Source organism: Varanus komodoensis, unplaced genomic scaffold (genome assembly GCF_004798865.1).
Source record: "Varanus komodoensis strain SLA01 unplaced genomic scaffold, ASM479886v1 scaffold1, whole genome shotgun sequence".
NCBI classification, from domain to species: Eukaryota; Metazoa; Chordata; class Lepidosauria; order Squamata; family Varanidae; genus Varanus; species Varanus komodoensis.
In genome coordinates, this window is record NW_025335268.1 from 13,711,121 (window position 1) to 13,728,835 (window position 17,715).

Sequence of the window (17,715 nt, forward strand, 5' to 3'; positions counted from 1 at the left end):
CTAGCACTTAGCTACGGCAAGAAGAAAGTTTAGAGCCTGTTGCTTCACATTCCTCCTTGGTAAAGAACAGGGAGAATGGGGATCAAAGGAAACCTTCAGAGGGAGGGCACGGATGTAGCAGCAGTTCCTGTCCTTTCTGGAGCAATCCCCCTTGTGCCTGCTCACTTGGCTTCTCTCTCCCTTCTTCTGGGCGCTGGGGCACCACCATCCTGCCCAGATGGCAGGAGCAGACGGGCTGCCTCATCCTCTCTCGGGGCAGCGCAAGAAAGGGTGGGGCAGGGAAGCAACAGGCCCAGCAAAGGCTAGAAAAGCGGTTACCGGGCTGCTGTTCCCGGGATGCGCCTCTGGTGCGACGCCTGCCAAGCAGCAACCGTCACAACCATCATCCCTGTATCAGCATTTTTCGGGGACGATCCTTGTGCGGGTAATCAGCAACCACCTGCAGCTCGCCTGGCCGCTGGGGCGGAGAAAGCCAGTCCCCTCCCCTCCGCTGCTCCAGCCCAGGGCAGGCCCTGCCCGGCCGTCGCGAGGCAGTTCCCACCCACCTCTCTGCGAGCACAGCCCCTCCAGCCACGGCCTGGCGCTGCCGGCTGTTGGCGACGGCGGTCGCCGTTGTAGCCTCGTCTAAGCGGGTCCGCTCTGCCGTCTCCATGGAGCAGAGGCTGGCCGAGTTCCGAGCTTCCCGCCGCGCCACTGGTGACAAGCCTCGTCCCGCAAACCCTTCAGGAAAGGCGGCGGAGGCGGCAACTACGGCTACGCAGGCGCAGGCCCCGTCGTCGCCTGAGGTGGGTTCAGTCTCAGGAAATGGCTCTGGCTTTGCCGGGGTGTCGCGAGGAGGCCGAGTCCGCCTTTTCACGTTCCCTCAGAGCCTGCCGGGCTGCTCGGGCAAACGGCCAACGGCTCTCGTCAGGACCGCGATCGCTCCCGATTCTGCTGCTAGTCCTCGGTCGCGGCTGCCGGTGGGTTGAGAGGCGCCGCCTCCGAAGAGCAGCTGAGGCCAATTTATTCAAGGGGAGAAAATCGTGCTCCTGCTTAAGAATATTAGAGGTGGCTGCACATTTGAATGGCGAGGCACTCAAAATCCTATACATGCTGGGTCAGAGGACAGTGTTCAACTTAGCCTTCTTTCTGATCTGTTTTCCTGTGTGCTTATGCTTTATTTTGCCCTACGTGTATTCAAGTATGCAGCGGCACTTGGAGCATTGGGAGGCACCTGCCGGAAAAAGTTTTAGGCCTGAGTCTGCTGCTTTGTAGAGCTCCTGTCATGCTTTCACTACCCCGTCTTTGCGGTTTTTTTTTTAACATTTAAACTACATTTTTATGCTTCCCTATTTCCAACTCATTCAAGAGGGTATTTATTTATTAAACTTAAATTCCGCTATAACTAGCTGGATTCTCTAAGCAGATTACAACAATATTACATTAAATAACACATTTTAAAACACATAAAAGCAACATACAATAAAAACAGAGAATATAGAAACAGAGCAAGTCAGAAGGTGTCTTCGGGGCCATCTAGCCTGACCCCCAGCTCCAGCTTGCTGCCATGCCTTTCACTCCCTAGCAACCCTGTGAGGTAACGTAGGTTGACTTGCCCAGCTTGAGCTGTATAGCCAAGCAGGGACTTGAACTCAGGTCTACCTGATAAAACTACTCCTACATCCACCACATTATTTTGGTTCTGGATCGCTCTGCTGCTTTGTATTTAATAGTGCAAAAGTGACAATCTGTCATAATGCTGTGACTGTAGATGTGTCTTTGTGAAAACTACTGTAGAGGTTGCAGTGTATCAGCATATGTGACTTACAAAGTGGTTAATTCCATTCTTCTTCAGGATTTTGGTCATTGAAGGCTGGGCCCAATATTGAGAATGGAGGGTCTTCATTGCAACAATTGCCCCCAAATGCAGAATTTCACTGCTAGTGAAGAGGTTCAAGTGACTGACATTCACAATGATGTTCAAGCACAGTTGAAGAGTTTTATGTTGATAGGGAGTGAGTTGGAAGAGTTCATTTGGCAAATTTCTATTAAGGGAGCTGTATACAGATGGCTTACCACTTGATATTTCACTGTACAGAGAACCAGAAAGGTATTTAATGCTATCCAAAAAATCAAGAAAAAATGGAACCCACTAAGCAGTTAGGCTAAATTTGTGCTGAGCTGCCCAAAGTTCATTGCCTGTGTAAAAACACACCTCTTAAAACAGATGAAAGCATAGAATATATGCACTTGTAGAAACTATTTTACTCTTCTACTCCTTGAGAAGATGGAGCAGCACTGGATGAACATGGGAGAATGGCAAATGGCTGGTGACATCTTGCAGATCTCTTGAAAAATGTGAGTGAATAAACCATGGCAGTTCCACATTAAATGCCTTGTCTGGAAGCAGCCACTGCCTGCAGGAGTGTCACCTTAAATGGCTTGGAACCAAACTGTCTTGAGAACAGCTTCTTCTTAAACTAGCTATTAAGTTCATCGTAGGTAACTCTTCTTTGGAACTAATGGAATAAAGAGACAAAGTTTCGAGATGTTGAAGGGAATATATGTGGTTTTATTCCAAGAAGTAGCTGTATGCAAAACTGAGTTATGGGCCTTCTTCAGGCGGTAAGATTATAACAAACAGATTGAAGCAGAGCAGAACAGAAGCAAACACATTTAAGAATAAAACATCTATTTTAAAAATGCAGTTAATAATGCTAATTAGCACACTGCAAAATTATTTGGGATTATTCAGTTTTTATGTATATAAATGCCAGCAGATCTCTGTGTCTAATATGAATTCCGACTATTCACAGATTGTGATATGCACTAGTTAAAAGTTTTAACGAACAGCTCTATCACTAGACTCTAATTTGATTCTCCCATTTTGATGCCTCAAAGTATTGAATTTTATGGAAGGGGTTAAACTTCTCTTCATTAAGGCTCACAGGGGTCAGAATTTTCAAGCTTTAGAATCCATTCAGGTTTTTTTAAGTAGTCTATTCCCATTTGTAAAAACTTTTTGTAAAACCTTGCATCTTTTGCAGTGTAGTTTTGTTCTACAAGATTCCATACCAGGGAATTGCCCTGCTTCTGATGCACAAATGTTCACCTGTTTGTATTTCAAGAGGCCTGAGCATTTTGTCCTCCTAGTTTTCTACAGGGCAACAGATGGAATAAAACACCCAGCTGGCATTATGAATGGTGCAGTTGTTTCAGGCTGTATATTTTTTTAGCTGATCATATCTTTGAACTATCATTTTGCAAGTATATTTTGAAATATCCACAGGCATAGTGGCATGTGGGGATCATAGCACCTTGAAGGACGTAGTGGTATGTCTGCCTGTTCTTTCTTAACTCGCCACTTACTAGCATGATGTTCTTTTTTTGAAGGAAATCAGGCATTTCTTAGCTCCCGCAAAATACGTTAGAACATGACAATTCTTTCTAATGCTTCCCTGCAAATTATTTGGCCTGTGATCAAATTAGATGTTTTTAGATGTTTCTTTTCATTTTTTCCAGAATATCAGTGCATCTTGCATGCCACAGTTTGTAAAAGTTGTTATTTACCACTGCCCTTACATATTCTGTTTAGTCTGTTGGTAAGATTCTTGTGCAAATCATCTTCCTTGGCACAATTTCATCTTTAACCAAGAAAATGCTCCTATGTTAAATTGTGTCTTAGGCTAGGGTGTGAACTATTCTATTTTAAATACCACAGTATCAGATATTTTTTTCCTATAGATGATGTATATAGATTTGTTTCTGGTATTAGAATCGAACAAATTTTATATTGACATCTATAGAATGCTTTGAAGAAATGCTGCAAATCATCTTCACTCCCCCTCTATATAAAAACACATGACCAATATATCAATACCTACAGACCAGATTTTCTATAAAAGAATTTCCAGAGGAAACGATATCCCTCTCAAAGATCTCCTTATACTAACTGGCTAACTCTGCAGCTATGGGGACACATACCATAGCCACACATTTAGCTTATCAATAATGTGTAACTAAACATAAATTGATTTTTATATTCTTTCTGCCAATTAAACCAAATAAAAAGTATGATGATGGTTTTTCTATTCTGTTCAGTGTTGGAGGTATCACTCGTAAAACTTGATCTTAAAATAAGATTGTTTTCATCTTAGGCTCCCCAGGCAGAATCATAAGAGTAGATTAATTAATAGAGAGTAATCAGACAATTTTGCAGTGTAATTAAGTATTAGCTAAATTACCATGTTTCTAAAATGGCTGTTTTATTCTTAATTTATTTTTTTAAATGCATGTAGGCATTTGTCCCATTCTAGCCACTAAGGAAGGCATCTATTCAAGACTGAAATGTGCATAGCTGGTTCTTAGAATAAAACCACATATGTTTTTTCAACCTCCTGAGACTTTGTCTTTTCAGAGGATCGTTTTGAATATTCTCATTTTATTTTAACCTGCCATCAGATTTCTGATGGGGGCAGACTTGTGGTCACCCAGATCTCAAATTCTTTCCCAAGAAGGAAAGAATCATTTGCAGCACTGGTTTTGATGGTGAGGCTTGTGCCAAAGGGGAAAAAATACTCAAATATGAGTTATTTAAACTTTTCTTTGTAGAACAGCAGTGATTCCTTTGTGCTTTACTAAGATAGCCAGCTATTTTCAAGTGGTCTATCAGGGCAGGGTGGGGAGAGTTTAAGAACCACTGTTCTAAATAACAAATATTGCTATTTCCCGTATCTCCATCCATTCACTTATATTGGGGGTGGGGGTGCAACAGGACACCACGGGTTTGGTCACTTATCCTAGTGTCCAGAACAAATCCTCTTTCTAAATATGTATGCAGTTTTGTCCACATAGCAACAACCAGTATTCTTTCTTTGTCCCACTAACTGAAGGATCACCTCCTCCCATATTTACCTACCTGGAACCTGAGGTTATGGCACCCTAGTTTAGAAATGAGCTCTTGAAAGGGGTGTGCCTGGCACCTACTTTGTTTTCTTTTCAGCACCAAGAACTTTTTATTTCCCCAGCATTTTAACATTTTAACTTTTAAACACTGATTTTACATATTCCATTTTATTCTGTATCATTGCTATGCTTCTATGCTGAATAATAGCAATAGCAATTGTTATTGCTTGTATGGATTTCTTTTAAATTATGTGTGTGCATATGCACATGTGTGGCTTTTTAACTTATGCTTAATGTTAATGCTTGTTAACTGCCCAGAGAGCCTCAGCTATTGAGCAGTATAAAAACTAACTAGACAAACAAACAAATGTGAGTTTACTGTGAGGTACTGATGCTATGTGTCGATAGCTTTTGGCCTGGTATCAGAACAGTAGTTTTGAGTACTTGAGGCAGCATGTTAAAAAAGATCCTCCAAACTGTTGAGGTTAGTATGTGAAAATTATTATATACACATCAGCTGACAGTAGAACTGGAATAATTTCCTTGATAATTCAGTATGAATACATATATACATTCATACACCCCCATGCAGTTTTTAAAAATTATTTTGTACTGAATTTTATCTACTATGCTGTTTCCCATTCTCCCAGTTTAGGAGATCCTTTCTTAAGTCTCAGCCTACTGATTACTTATGAAAACAATTAATTAAAAAACTTAGGTTCAAATGCCAATTCTGATACCATATAACTATTCATTCTGAAAGATTTCCATTTATTCCTACCATTAATTCTATCTTGTAGTTTTCAGGAAGATTTCATCAAATGTATAGAATTACAGAACTGAAAATACATCTAGAGGTTTATTCCTATAGCAAGGGGAAATACTGCATATTTAAAGCCATCTGTGACAGATGCCTTCCTGTCTGCTTTTGAGACCTACTAAGAGAGGGGATCACACAGCCGATCTCTTGCCATATTTTCCATTGCTTAAGTGTCCCTGTGGTTAGAAAGTTCTTTCTAGCTTTTAGACTTTTCTAGTAATTTTAAAACAGTCATTTTATTTTAGCCTTACTGGAAAGGTTGGATGATCATCCTTCTATCCACTGATGTACTTTTAAATTTTTGCAGAGTTTACAAGAGGAAAAAAGATGGATATAAATGCAATATAATCATAATAATTTTTCACCTTGGCCTTTGGTGACCTTTTTTCAAACCCATCTCATCCGTACTATGAATAACCTGGTGATTTTTTATTGATCTTATTTCTTAGGAATCCAGAAGAGAAAGACCCAACAGCCAGGCTGTTACATCCTCTCTGCCATGGTGGACCCATTACCTGCTCTTGAATGTGACCTTTCTCAAGTTTCTTCTGTGGCTGGTCTTACTGGGACTCTTTGTGGAACTGGAATTTGGTTTGCCGTATTTTGTCCTTTCTATGTTTTACTGGATTTATGTAGGAACACGTGGCCCTGAAGAAAGACAGACGGGAGAAAAAAGTGCTTATTCTGTCTTTAATCCAGGCTGCGAAGCTATCGATGGAACTCTTACAGCTGAACAGTTTGAGAGAGAATTACAGTATCGGCCCTTAGCTGAAAGGTAATGGTGTCAGTACCATCTTTTCCTGATGACTGTGTAAATAAAACTGTCTCCGTTTATTCTTGAACAAAGTGGAAACTGTCATCTCTGAATTTTTTTATCTTAGGAAAAAAGTATTTCAATGTTAACAGTGAGGGTCTAGCCTCACTTCCTGTTTCTAATACAAAAAGAGGAATGACAGGGGCCAACTATGTAAAGGCTTATTCAAGCAACCATTTTTGAGCTGCGTGTCGTTGGGTACAGTGGATTAAATGGTACATTCTAGATTCTAGATTCTAGTCAGATTAGTTAAGGGTCTGGTGTGCAATGGTCACAATTACTCTGGATAGAAATGTAAGAGAAAGAATAATTTTAATAGTTACAGGTAGTCCCTGGTTTAAAAATGATTTCCGTTCCTGAGAACATACTTAAGTCAAATTTGTATATAAGTTGGATCATGTGTATGAAAAGCATATAAAACACTTCCATATATGCTAAAACATCTTAAACACAATACTTCATTTTAATAACGATAATAATGCAGTAATAAAGTAACTACAGGTACTGGAGAGAGAGAGAGAATCTGTATGAATGTGTGTAGATATACATATATTTTTTTGAAATTATTTGGTGCACTGCAGTAGCCAATGTATATTTGCAATATAATCTCTGGTGCCTCTTCCGTTTCAGAATCCAGTTTGGATGTCTGGCATTTCTCATTACATACAAGGCTGTATTCTTTGTTGCAACATTCTGAGCAACACTTTGCTTGTGTGGGAAATTAATGGAAATATCTTGTGGTTGCTTCACTTTTTTGCATGTTTCTTCAGGATTGGAATAATATACAGTGGTACCTCGGCTCACGAATACCTCAGTTCACAACCAAATCAGGTCACAAACAGAAATTTCATAAAAAATTTGCCACAGGTTGCGAACTCCCCTTCGGGTGACGATCGCAATCGTGCCCACCTTCCCTGCACGGGTGCAATCACAGTCATGCCTCGGGGGAGATGGCTGTGATCGTGCGTGGCGGGTGGGGGAGATGGCTGTGATCGCACCTGTAGTTGAGCAGTCAAAATGTGATCTTTATGTGGACTTTAAACTCTTCAGGGATATTAAGTTTTATTTTGACACTATGCTTCTGATGGTGATCTTTTTTACCTTGACTTTGATTTTTGAAATTAGGAACTAATGGTCACTACTGCAGTCTGCTCCTGATTTTGTTTTGGCAGCAGGAATCCAGCTTCTCCACCTTCTGTTTCCAATTATGTTAATAGATTTGATTTCTATATTGGCCTTCTGGTAGAGTCCATGTATACAATAGTTTTAGCAGTTGCTTGCAGTGTGTGTTTGTAGCAAACAGGTTGTTGTTTCACAGAATTCTACAAATTGTTATCTTGCTTCATGTCTCACTCCTAGACCAAATTTTCCTTTGATTCTTTTTTTTGCATTCCAGTTGCCTTGGTTCACTCACACCAAGTAATGCAATGTTCATTCTTTTCATTTCTTTATGATTTCCAGTTTGCCTTCATTTATACTCCCACATTCCATGTCCCAATTGTGCAGCATTGCACTTGCCTTTCATCTCTATCCATGTCAGCCACTAAAATTCTTTTCAGGTTTGGCCTAGTAGTGGCATTAGCAACAGCGCCACTAGTATTTGTCCTTTGCCATGAAAAGTGCATATTCATAAAGTTCCTTTTGTATTGTGGCATCTAAGTACAGCAACTCATCAAAACAAAAGACATTTTGGCAGTTTCAAGAGTTATAAAATAGACAGTTTCTATGTAGTCATAACAATAAGTGGCAAGAATGTATTGCAATTTGATTTTTACAAAGGAAGTTGGCTTCTATAACTTGGTGAGTGGTGCCACAAGGACACACTGAGAGCCACTGTGATGTAGTGGTTAGTGTTCAATAGGGTACCCAGGAGATCCATGTTCTAAGGCCCCCTCAGCTGTTGGGTGACTCAGTGGATGACTTGGGTTCACTCACTGTCAGCCTAACCTACCTCACAGCGTTCTTGGTACAAGCTTCCTCAAGAGGTGGAGATTCAACATATATATCATTTTAGAACAACTTTTTACGGGTTATATAGATCCCCGTGATAGAGGCCACTTTCATAAACAGCATGGACCCTTTTAAATATATTTAAAGTTATGTTTAATTCTCTTGGCAACCCTTATACTCAGAGCTAAGATAAATGCAAGAATGTTTCTGCTTGTACAGAAGCCTACAGCAACAGGACAAATCTGAAAGAGCTATTTCCCACTTTCATTCAGCAATCACTTTTTTGAAAAATCACTTTTTTGGAAAAAAGTGATCACTCCTGCTTCTTTTAATAGAAATCCATGGTCAAGAGCAGATTCAAGGTCACTGTACAGAGACGGGTATGATTTAATCTAGTGTCATGCAGTTCCTCTGATTTGTACTTCTTTTGGACTTTCACATCAGCTATGATTATTGCTCTCTGAACATTTATTCTTAAATCATTTATATGCACTCTTAACCAGCTTTCAAAGCAGCGTAAATTAAAATAAATTCTACCAGCATCACATTTAATAACATAGCACAGTTAAAACTAGCAGAAAAATCAATTGTATTTTTACAATTGATGTCTGCTATTCTAAGACAGCTGTGTGTCATTAGTGTACTCATGACATTTCAGCCCAATTGCCACATGACCTCTCCTAGTGGTTTCATGCAAATGTTAAAAACTGCTCAAGGCTCCAGTCTTGCATGCATTTTATTAGGAATAAGTCCCAGGGAAGACAAGGGACTTATTACCCTTACTTCTGAATATATGTGTATAGGATTAAACATAACCCGATAGGTTGATAGCAACGATTTCCAACGCACTACATGTGATAAGTACTATGGAAGTATCACAATGCTTGCAAAATGCAGACTATGTTTACTGCTATATTATATATCTAGAACTGCCTGTAGAAATGTACTGTAGTTCCTTGAAAGTCAATATAGTCATAATTACAAACCCATTGAAATCACATGATTTACCTGTATGCTGCATTAAGACAGATGCTGCATTCCTTTCTAGGACTAGGGTAAGGATGTCATCTGAGTCAACAGAGATTTCAGCATATGCTCAATTGAATTATTGGGGCTTCAAAGTGCTTAACTTTGGCAACATTGCACACTTAGTTCTTTGAAAGTAACCCCCATTAAACTATAGAAGAGGGAGAATTTTGACTAATATCAAAGGCAAAAACATTGGCAGGAGTTCTTCTGATTAGGTTTAAAGATTATGCACTGTTTAGCATTATCAAATACCTAACCAAAGGCAGGCACTGAATTTTCTTACATAAAACATCACTGTCTCCTATTTTTTATTTATTTATTTATTTATTTATTTATTTATTTATTTATTTAAACATTTCTATGCCGCCCCTTGCCGAAGCCTCGGGGCGGCTCACAACATCGAATAAAATACACAATAAATTAAAACAATAACAATTAAAATGTATACAGTAGAATAAAATAAGCCGCCCTGGCCAAATAAAATTCAATAATATTAACATTTAAAATGCTGCTTAAATAAAAAGGTCTTGCCTGGCGCCGAAAAACAAATGACGGCGCCAGGCGGACCTCTCTGGGGAGCGCATTCCATAACTTAGGCGCCACCGCTGAGAAAGCCCTCCTCCGAGTAACCACCCTCCTAATTTCCTTCACTGAGGGCTCCCGGAGGAGGGCCTCTCCCGCTGATCTCAGGGGGCGGCTGGGCATATATGGACGTAAGCGCTCCTTCAGGTAACCAGGACCCAAGCCGTTTAGGGCTTTATAGGTCATCACCAACACCTTGAATTGGGCCCGGACTTCAATGAGAAGCCAATGAAGCTGCCTGAGAACTGGAGTCATGTGAACATAACGTCCAGTTCCCGTCAGCAGCCTGGCAGCTCTATTTTGAACCAATTGAAGTATCCGGACCATCTTCAAGGGTAGCCCCATGTAGAGCGCGTTGCAGAAGTCAAGATGGGAAGTCACCAGTGCATGAGTCACTGTTGCGAGGCTGTCGTACTCCAGATAGGGGCGCAGCTGATGAATCAGCCGAAGCTGGAGGAAAGCGCTCCTCGCTGCTGCTGTTACCTGGGTCGAGGAGCACTCCCAAGCTGCGGACCTTATCCCTAGGAGGGAGTGCAACCCCGTTCAGGACAAGGTTCAATTCACCTTCTCCGAAGCCTGAACCGCCTACCAACAGGACCTCCGTCTTGTCTGGATTGAGCTTCAGTTTATTGGCCCTCATCCAGCCCATTACCTCGGCCAGGCACCGGTTCAGTACAGCCACTGCCTCACCTGGATTGGTGGAAAACGAGAGGTAGAGCTGGGTATCGTCAGCGTACTGGTGATTCCGCAGCCCACACCTCCTGATGACCTCTCCCAGCGGTTTCATGTAGATGTTAAACAGCAAGGGGGACAAAATGGACCCCTGCGGGACTCCATGGCATAGCTGCCATGGTGCAGAGCCATAGTCCCCCAGCACCACCTTCTGGAATCGGCCGTTGAGATAGGAGCGGAACCACTGCAAAGCAGTGCCTCCGACCCCCAATCCCGCAAGCCTATCCAGAAGGATACCATGGTCGATGGTATCGAAAGCCGCTGAGAGGTCCAGGAGAACCAACAGGGACGCACTCCCCCTGTCCTTCTCCCTGCACAGGTCATCATACAGGGTGACCAAGGCAGATTCAGTACCGTACCCGGGTCTGAAGCCAGACTGAAATGGGTCCAGATAATCAGTTTCATCCAAGAGTGCTTGGAGTTGTCCTGCCACCACTCGCTCTAACACCTTGCCCAGAAACGGGATGTTGGCCACTTGTCTATAATTAGTGGCCATCTCTGGATCCAGTGATGCCTTCTTCAGGACCGGTCGGACTACCGCCTCCTTTAAAGGGGCAGGCACCTGACCCTCTTTAGTTCTATTTAGTTCTGTTTGAGGAAGATACAACTAGGAATACCAGCTTGTGTGGGTTCTGTTAATTTTTCCATTGGTGACCTCAAGAATTCCTTCCCCATGCTTCTTGTTTTTGCTATATGCTGTAGTTAGAATCCTTATGACAGTGGTCAAGACAATGTTAGATAAAGGGAACAATGAAACAGGACTGGCGATGTTAATACACAGTCTCTCTTTCTGAGCTGTTATAATATACTTACGTTTACACACCAGTGTAATTTTCCAACTGCAATTTGTAGTTACATAACTGGATTTGAAACCTGATACTTTACACTATATTTTAATAACGTACTAAGTAAAAAAAGGTGAGTAATAAATTATGCCTAAACTGAATGAGAACATTTGATGTTTTGACAACATAAAGAGAAATATAATAAGTTCATATTTGAAAAGCTCTTGTGAAATATGTGGTTAGAAAATTAAAGCATCAATGAAAAGAGAACACGGGTAATGACAAATATTTATATGGCAAATTCACATAAGTTTTATAAGAAAATCACATATTAATCAACAGTGTGGGGTTACATGTTGTGTACCTTTTGTAAAGGTCAAGTACATGCAATTTTAAATTAAAATAAAATTTAAAAATAGGAATCAAAGCAGAAAAGATAAAGGCAAGCTGTTCACTCTAAATGTACATATATTTGCCTTGTGGCACATTTGAGGCACACACACTTAAGTCCACAAGTTGTATTATATTAAGCAAGACATGTGTATAACTGTGGAATGCAACAGTTAATATTTATACACTTTGCAGTAGAATCACAGTGAGCGGGTTGCTGGTGAGCACCATATGTAGCAGTCTTCACCACAAATTATGAAGCAACAACTTGAAGTCAGGTTCGTGCACATTTTCTCTCTTGTTTATCCATCAGTGCAAGTTTGATTAGGAAGATTATAAAGTAGCTGTTGGTAATGAAAGAATGTTTCTTCTTTCTCAGTGTCGAGACTTACTTTACATGGTTAGCGTGAATTACATGGGAGAGGTCTAAAGGGGCTGAGGTTTGCTAGGCTCTACCCTGGATACAAGGCTTCCAGGGCACCTTCTGGATCTCTTCAACGGCACATGTCTCTCACAGTTCTGTTCTCTAATGTCACAGTGAACCAAGCCTTGCCAACACTGTTTCCAAAACCTACCAAGATGAGTCTGAGCCAAGGCAAAAACAGGCAGAGGGGTACATGAATTACAATAGTAAGATGGAGTTGTTGAAGAGAAACAATGGGTAAAAGATAACTCATCAAATATATATAAATATATCAAATATTCTGTTTCATCGCAAAGTTGTGTCTGATCCATCATGACCCTCTGGACAACATTCCTCCACCATTCCCTAGAGTCCACCTAAGCCCACACCCACCACCCCAGTGACCCCATCAAGCCACCTCAACCACTGCCATCCCATTCTCCTTTTGCCTTCCATCATTCCCAGCATCAGGGTCTTCTCCAGTGAGTCCTTTATTCTCATTAGGTGGCCAAAGTATTGAGTTTCATGAAATAAAGATATTTCTATGAAATCTAAGTCATCTAATTGTAACTCACAAATAGGGCTTTCAAATAAAGGTTAAAAATAAAAGGAAAAGTGAAGAAAAAAGAATTAAATGAATACTAATTTATTTTAAGAAGAAAAGATTAGACAATGAAATTTTTAAAAAGCAATAAATTTTAGCTAGTATACAGAATTTTAATAGGATTTTTTAAAAGAAGGGTTTAGTTTTCATATCAAGTCAAAATGTAATAGAAGCCATTGGTAAATGGCTTGAGACAAAACATTCAAGGACAGCCAAGTGAGATGTTTCTGTAATGGCTTCAGCATTGTTTCTTGCTGAACAAAAGAGCTGTGGTGCTGTACATATATTAATTCCATTGTTTTGAGAACCAAAATAAATCTGATAGGACAGATTCTTAACATTTTGTCCACATATCTTCCCTATTTACAGATAGAGCAGATGCTTATGTTCTACATAAAAAGGAACATGGAAGGAAGACAGTGCAACCCACCATTAACTACATCCTATTTAGATCAATATAGAAATACTTCATTTCCTGCCTGGCTTTGTTTTGATACTGGACCTGGGCTGAGATACACCTACCTAACAAAGCAGTATGATATAAGTTAGGGCTTATGCTTTTCTCTGTTTGTGTAGAGTGACTACCCTTAGTAATTTTTGCCATAACCAAGCTTTACAACACCACTGTTAACTTCCCAGTTTTCTATGGTTACTAAGTCCACAAGACCCTCTTTGATTATAAGTGATACTGAATCTGTTATCACTCCATACAGCATGTTTTTGGATTGGGTTAAGTACTCATCAGCCTTACAACTAACTATACAACTCACTCACAACTAACTGTAAATGAACTACATACACATTCCTATCTGATTTAAGCATTTTTACAGAATTAATCCTAGCAAATACAAACCATTAGTTCTAGAAAATACAAACCATCCTAGCATCTTTCTAAAAGCCAAAGAGTTGAAGCTTCAACTAATGTTAAAGCTAATGTTTTGGGATTTCCCCTCTTCCACAGTCTGCAGATTTTACTAGAAATCAGTAAGATCCTCCATTTCACTGCTTACACTTATCTGACCAGCACCAGTCTTAAACTGTTTCTTTGCTTAATAATCTTTGTTTCCCATAAATCTCTGAGCATACACAAAGTAGTATTCTGAATCTTATGTACTGCTCTTTTTTCAAAGCTAACCTTATGAACCCCTCTGTGCCCTGACCCTGGAAGAGGTGCACTGTGGAAGTGGGCACGCTTTCACTCGACCCGTTGCTGCCCGAGTTGGGCTTCTTGCTGGTGTTGGCACTGAGCCACCAGGTCTACTTCTGGAGGGAGCGCTGGCCTCCACTGGCCCTCCTCTTTCATCATCCCCTCCTATGGGCTGTAACTCCCTATCATTTCCATGGTCAGTATTATCTGTATCCCTGTCTGCTCTTGGACTAATCTCTTCTATTGCCTTCCCCAGCTGAGTCCCAGGACCTAGAACCACCACTTACGGCTGCACAGTCTTACAAGCAGTTTCATTTTCCAAATCTAAAACATTAAAAATAGCATAGTCAGCCTTCCACAAGCACACTGGAGGTTTGACAGTACATATGCATGCACAACAAGACCTTAACAGATTTTTTGCTTTTGTAGAGGAATGTCAAATTTTCCTCCCATATTGTTACCCTAGAGGAAAATTCCTAAGCAATTAAACAGTCTATCAAGCTTGTCCTGGTGTCTTTACTCACAGAAGATGACTGTCCAATTCCAGAGTGTAAACACCCAGAGACTTTTGGCTGTGGGGTGGTACATAGGTGATGATGATGATAAATATCCTTCACTTATTGTAGAATCCTGTAAGTAAATTCCACTGTATTCAATGAGGATTACCTCTGGACCATAAGTTTAGAATATTGTTGTTTTATCTAGAAAAACAAGTCATGAATCCTATTAGTTTATTGAACAGGAGCATCTAAGGTTTAGGTATTCATTTGTGCAGAAGTAGGATAAATTTGCCATGTAATGTGACTGACTGGATCTGCATGTTAAACTTAGGCTGTGTTGCACATCACTGCTTTTAGAAGTTATGCATATACAGGCATAGATAGGTTTTATGTTGTTATCCCAAAGTCTGCCTACTCTGTTTTCAATATCATCTTTGATTAAAAACTGCACAAATAATTATTCATTGATCACAATAATGTATGCCTATAAACATTTGGGATTAGATCCAGAATAATTCCTTCAGTGGAAGAATACTGCTGATGGAATGGAACTTCTGTATCCTAGAAGGAGAGGGCATGGAAGTCCTATTCTGCTAGAGGTATCCTAATGGCAGAAGGAAATTCCAGATCCAAATCTTTTGTACTATTTCCTACAATGAGGATGGTTACTGGAATAAGATTTACACAGTATAATTGGCAGAAATTATGCACATGTAATTTTTAAGCATAGGGAAAGTGGCTTGGAGCAACTGAAACTGGCTATATGATGGGCCCCATCCACAGTTTAATAGTTTAAGGCTGCTAGTCCCCTACATACCTGGAATTAGGCCACATTGAACTCAGTGGGTACTACTTCTCAGTAAGCATGTATAGATCAAACTGTGAATCTGTGGCAGTCATAGTTACAGTGCTTGGCGTTTAGGAGTCTTGTCAAGGATGATCAGAACCAATTGGTTCTGCTTCTGACACTGTAGCTTCCACTTCAGGTTTCTTATTTTGAATTCCACTGAACCTTCTATATCCATTTGAGATCACTCAGGTTATGCTGTCATACAGGAATATAGTGGCTCTAGTAGCCTTTAGCATCTGCTTTTGTTGTAGATCACACTAGGCACAGGCCAAAATTTTTTGTGCTACTGTGATACGTAACATAGCATTGCAATATCAGAGGAGGATTTAACAAATGCCCAGCATGGCTTACATTAGGAAAGGTTTACCTCATGTTGTAGGGTACATGTGGTATAGAGAAATTTATTGCACCAGTAAGATAAAGTGCTCAATGTACAAACACATGCCACATAAAACACAGAGGTTTTCTGGAGCTACAGCAGAATCTGTCAAATTATGGTAAACCTAGCTTCTAGTCCAGAGCTGCTACAAGCCAGCTCAAGTCTATTGCCAAATTCTGCTTTGAGAATAATTCAGGAGTACATCTATTTCCTGTCACTTTATCAGAAAGATTTTTAAAGCAACTTTATTATGCAAGTTTGATAGATAAAATGCTTTTCAAATCAGCAACAGCTTAAAATGTAAGTTCTGATAAACAAATTTTCTTAATATGCTAGTGAATATTCTAGGAATGACTGGCACCTTGAAATGGATTTGCTGATGAGAGAACATATTTTTATATAGTTCCATTTGAGCAATATATTTAATTACTAAGAGTCTAAAGGCTTATTGACAGCAAGAATTCCAGCTGGCTCTAATATAAAATAGTGAGCTGACCAAAGTGCTGAAAAATAGTTACTGTATAAGCTCAACCAAACCACTTTTGCTTCCAATATCTAGTACAAAGAACCTTGCAACTATTATCCATTTGAAGAGGAAAAGATCTGTGTACATACAAGAGTAAAGTGCACTAAATTTGTCAAACTCTTGGTGGATAAAGGTTTGTAGTGCCACAATGTTAACTCCTACCAAGTGTTTCCAGCACTGTTTGCCCAGTAAAAGGGTATGTTTTTTACACCACATTTCTGTCTCTCTGCATTTGTCTACAAGAGGCAAAGCATAACACATTATTCATAGCAAAGTACTGATTACTTTGGTTCACACTAGCATTTATGCAGCCTTCTGAAGCAGCAAAGGACTATGTAAAAGACAAAACTGAAAGATTAGCAGACGCTTTTTAAAAGACACTCATGATAACAGAAAGGGCATGCATTCATCAAGAGAAGACAAGTAAACTGTACATAGATTAAATTTCTCCAGACAAGAAATGTTCTGTAACAAGTTTCACAGCATGCAACAAAAGGCAACATGTTCTCCCAAAATTTCTAGCATTTGTAATCTCCAACCATGGTCACAGCTGCTACAATGTGATTTGCAGAAAAACAGCTTCAGGCCTTTCCAGATGATAAGTCTTTATTCCAAATGCTATAGTTGTTCTAGGAGGGAACCAGTGATATTACGGCAATATCCTATCCCCTCACACTGGATGGATAAGCAAAGGAAGAGCGCTATAGAGGAACTTGCTGTTCACCAGTTTTACCATATTTTCAATAAAGGAAGGGCTCCAATGCTAGGGAGAAGACATGCATAGCATGCAAAAATTGGTTTGTTCATTTTTTGAGTAAGAGATGGTATCTGTTTGGTTAGGAGGAGAAGTTGCCATCTCCTAGATTCTCTTTTCAGATACTTAAAAAAAAATCTATGTACTCCCATATCGGGTGTGCCAGGGAACATTTATCCCAACAAAAACTTAACAATTTTAATTTTAATATGCCACAGTGAGGGAACACATTACTCATCTCCAATAATGTCACAGCAAGTGGCCTGTAGGTGCCTGTTGTCTTACATGTGGTGTTCCATCTCCAAACTGCAATGGACATAGTAACTCTCTGCAAAAAAAAATAGTTTTCAAATGAATATATTTGGAGTTTGAGTTGACGGGAAATTCTAATTAGGGCACTTTCTGGATCTCCTGGAATAAATGAGTAAATAATTGCATATGGATGCTATAGAAATTAAATAATATTTGTTGTTTCATGAAACTACCACCTGGAAAGGCCTTAAAAGGTATCTACAGATTATAACTACTTCTTCCTAGCCATGAGAGAGGTTAAGCTTACCTTTCCC

General features: G+C 40.0%; 1 protein-coding gene across 3 annotated transcripts; it reads left to right on the forward strand.

The window, feature by feature from the left end:
• The first annotated feature begins 556 nt into the window (after nt 1-556).
• On the forward strand, nt 557-16,236 carry SAYSD1 (SAYSVFN motif domain containing 1). Of its 3 annotated transcripts, XM_044442823.1 has the most exons (5): nt 557-785; nt 6,154-6,479; nt 8,804-8,848; nt 12,182-12,264; nt 14,124-16,236. In XM_044442823.1, the coding sequence occupies exons 1-4, from the start codon at nt 651-653 to the stop codon at nt 12,243-12,245; spliced, it is 570 nt and encodes a 189-aa protein (XP_044298758.1). In that variant the 5' UTR covers nt 557-650; the 3' UTR covers nt 12,246-12,264; nt 14,124-16,236. The 3 variants fall into 3 exon arrangements, with proteins under 3 accessions (XP_044298758.1, XP_044298924.1, XP_044298839.1); XM_044442989.1 differs by lacking the exon at nt 12,182-12,264; XM_044442904.1 differs by lacking the exons at nt 8,804-8,848; nt 14,124-16,236 and having other exon boundaries at nt 12,182-12,661.
• Nucleotides 16,237-17,715: the final 1,479 nt, after the last annotated feature.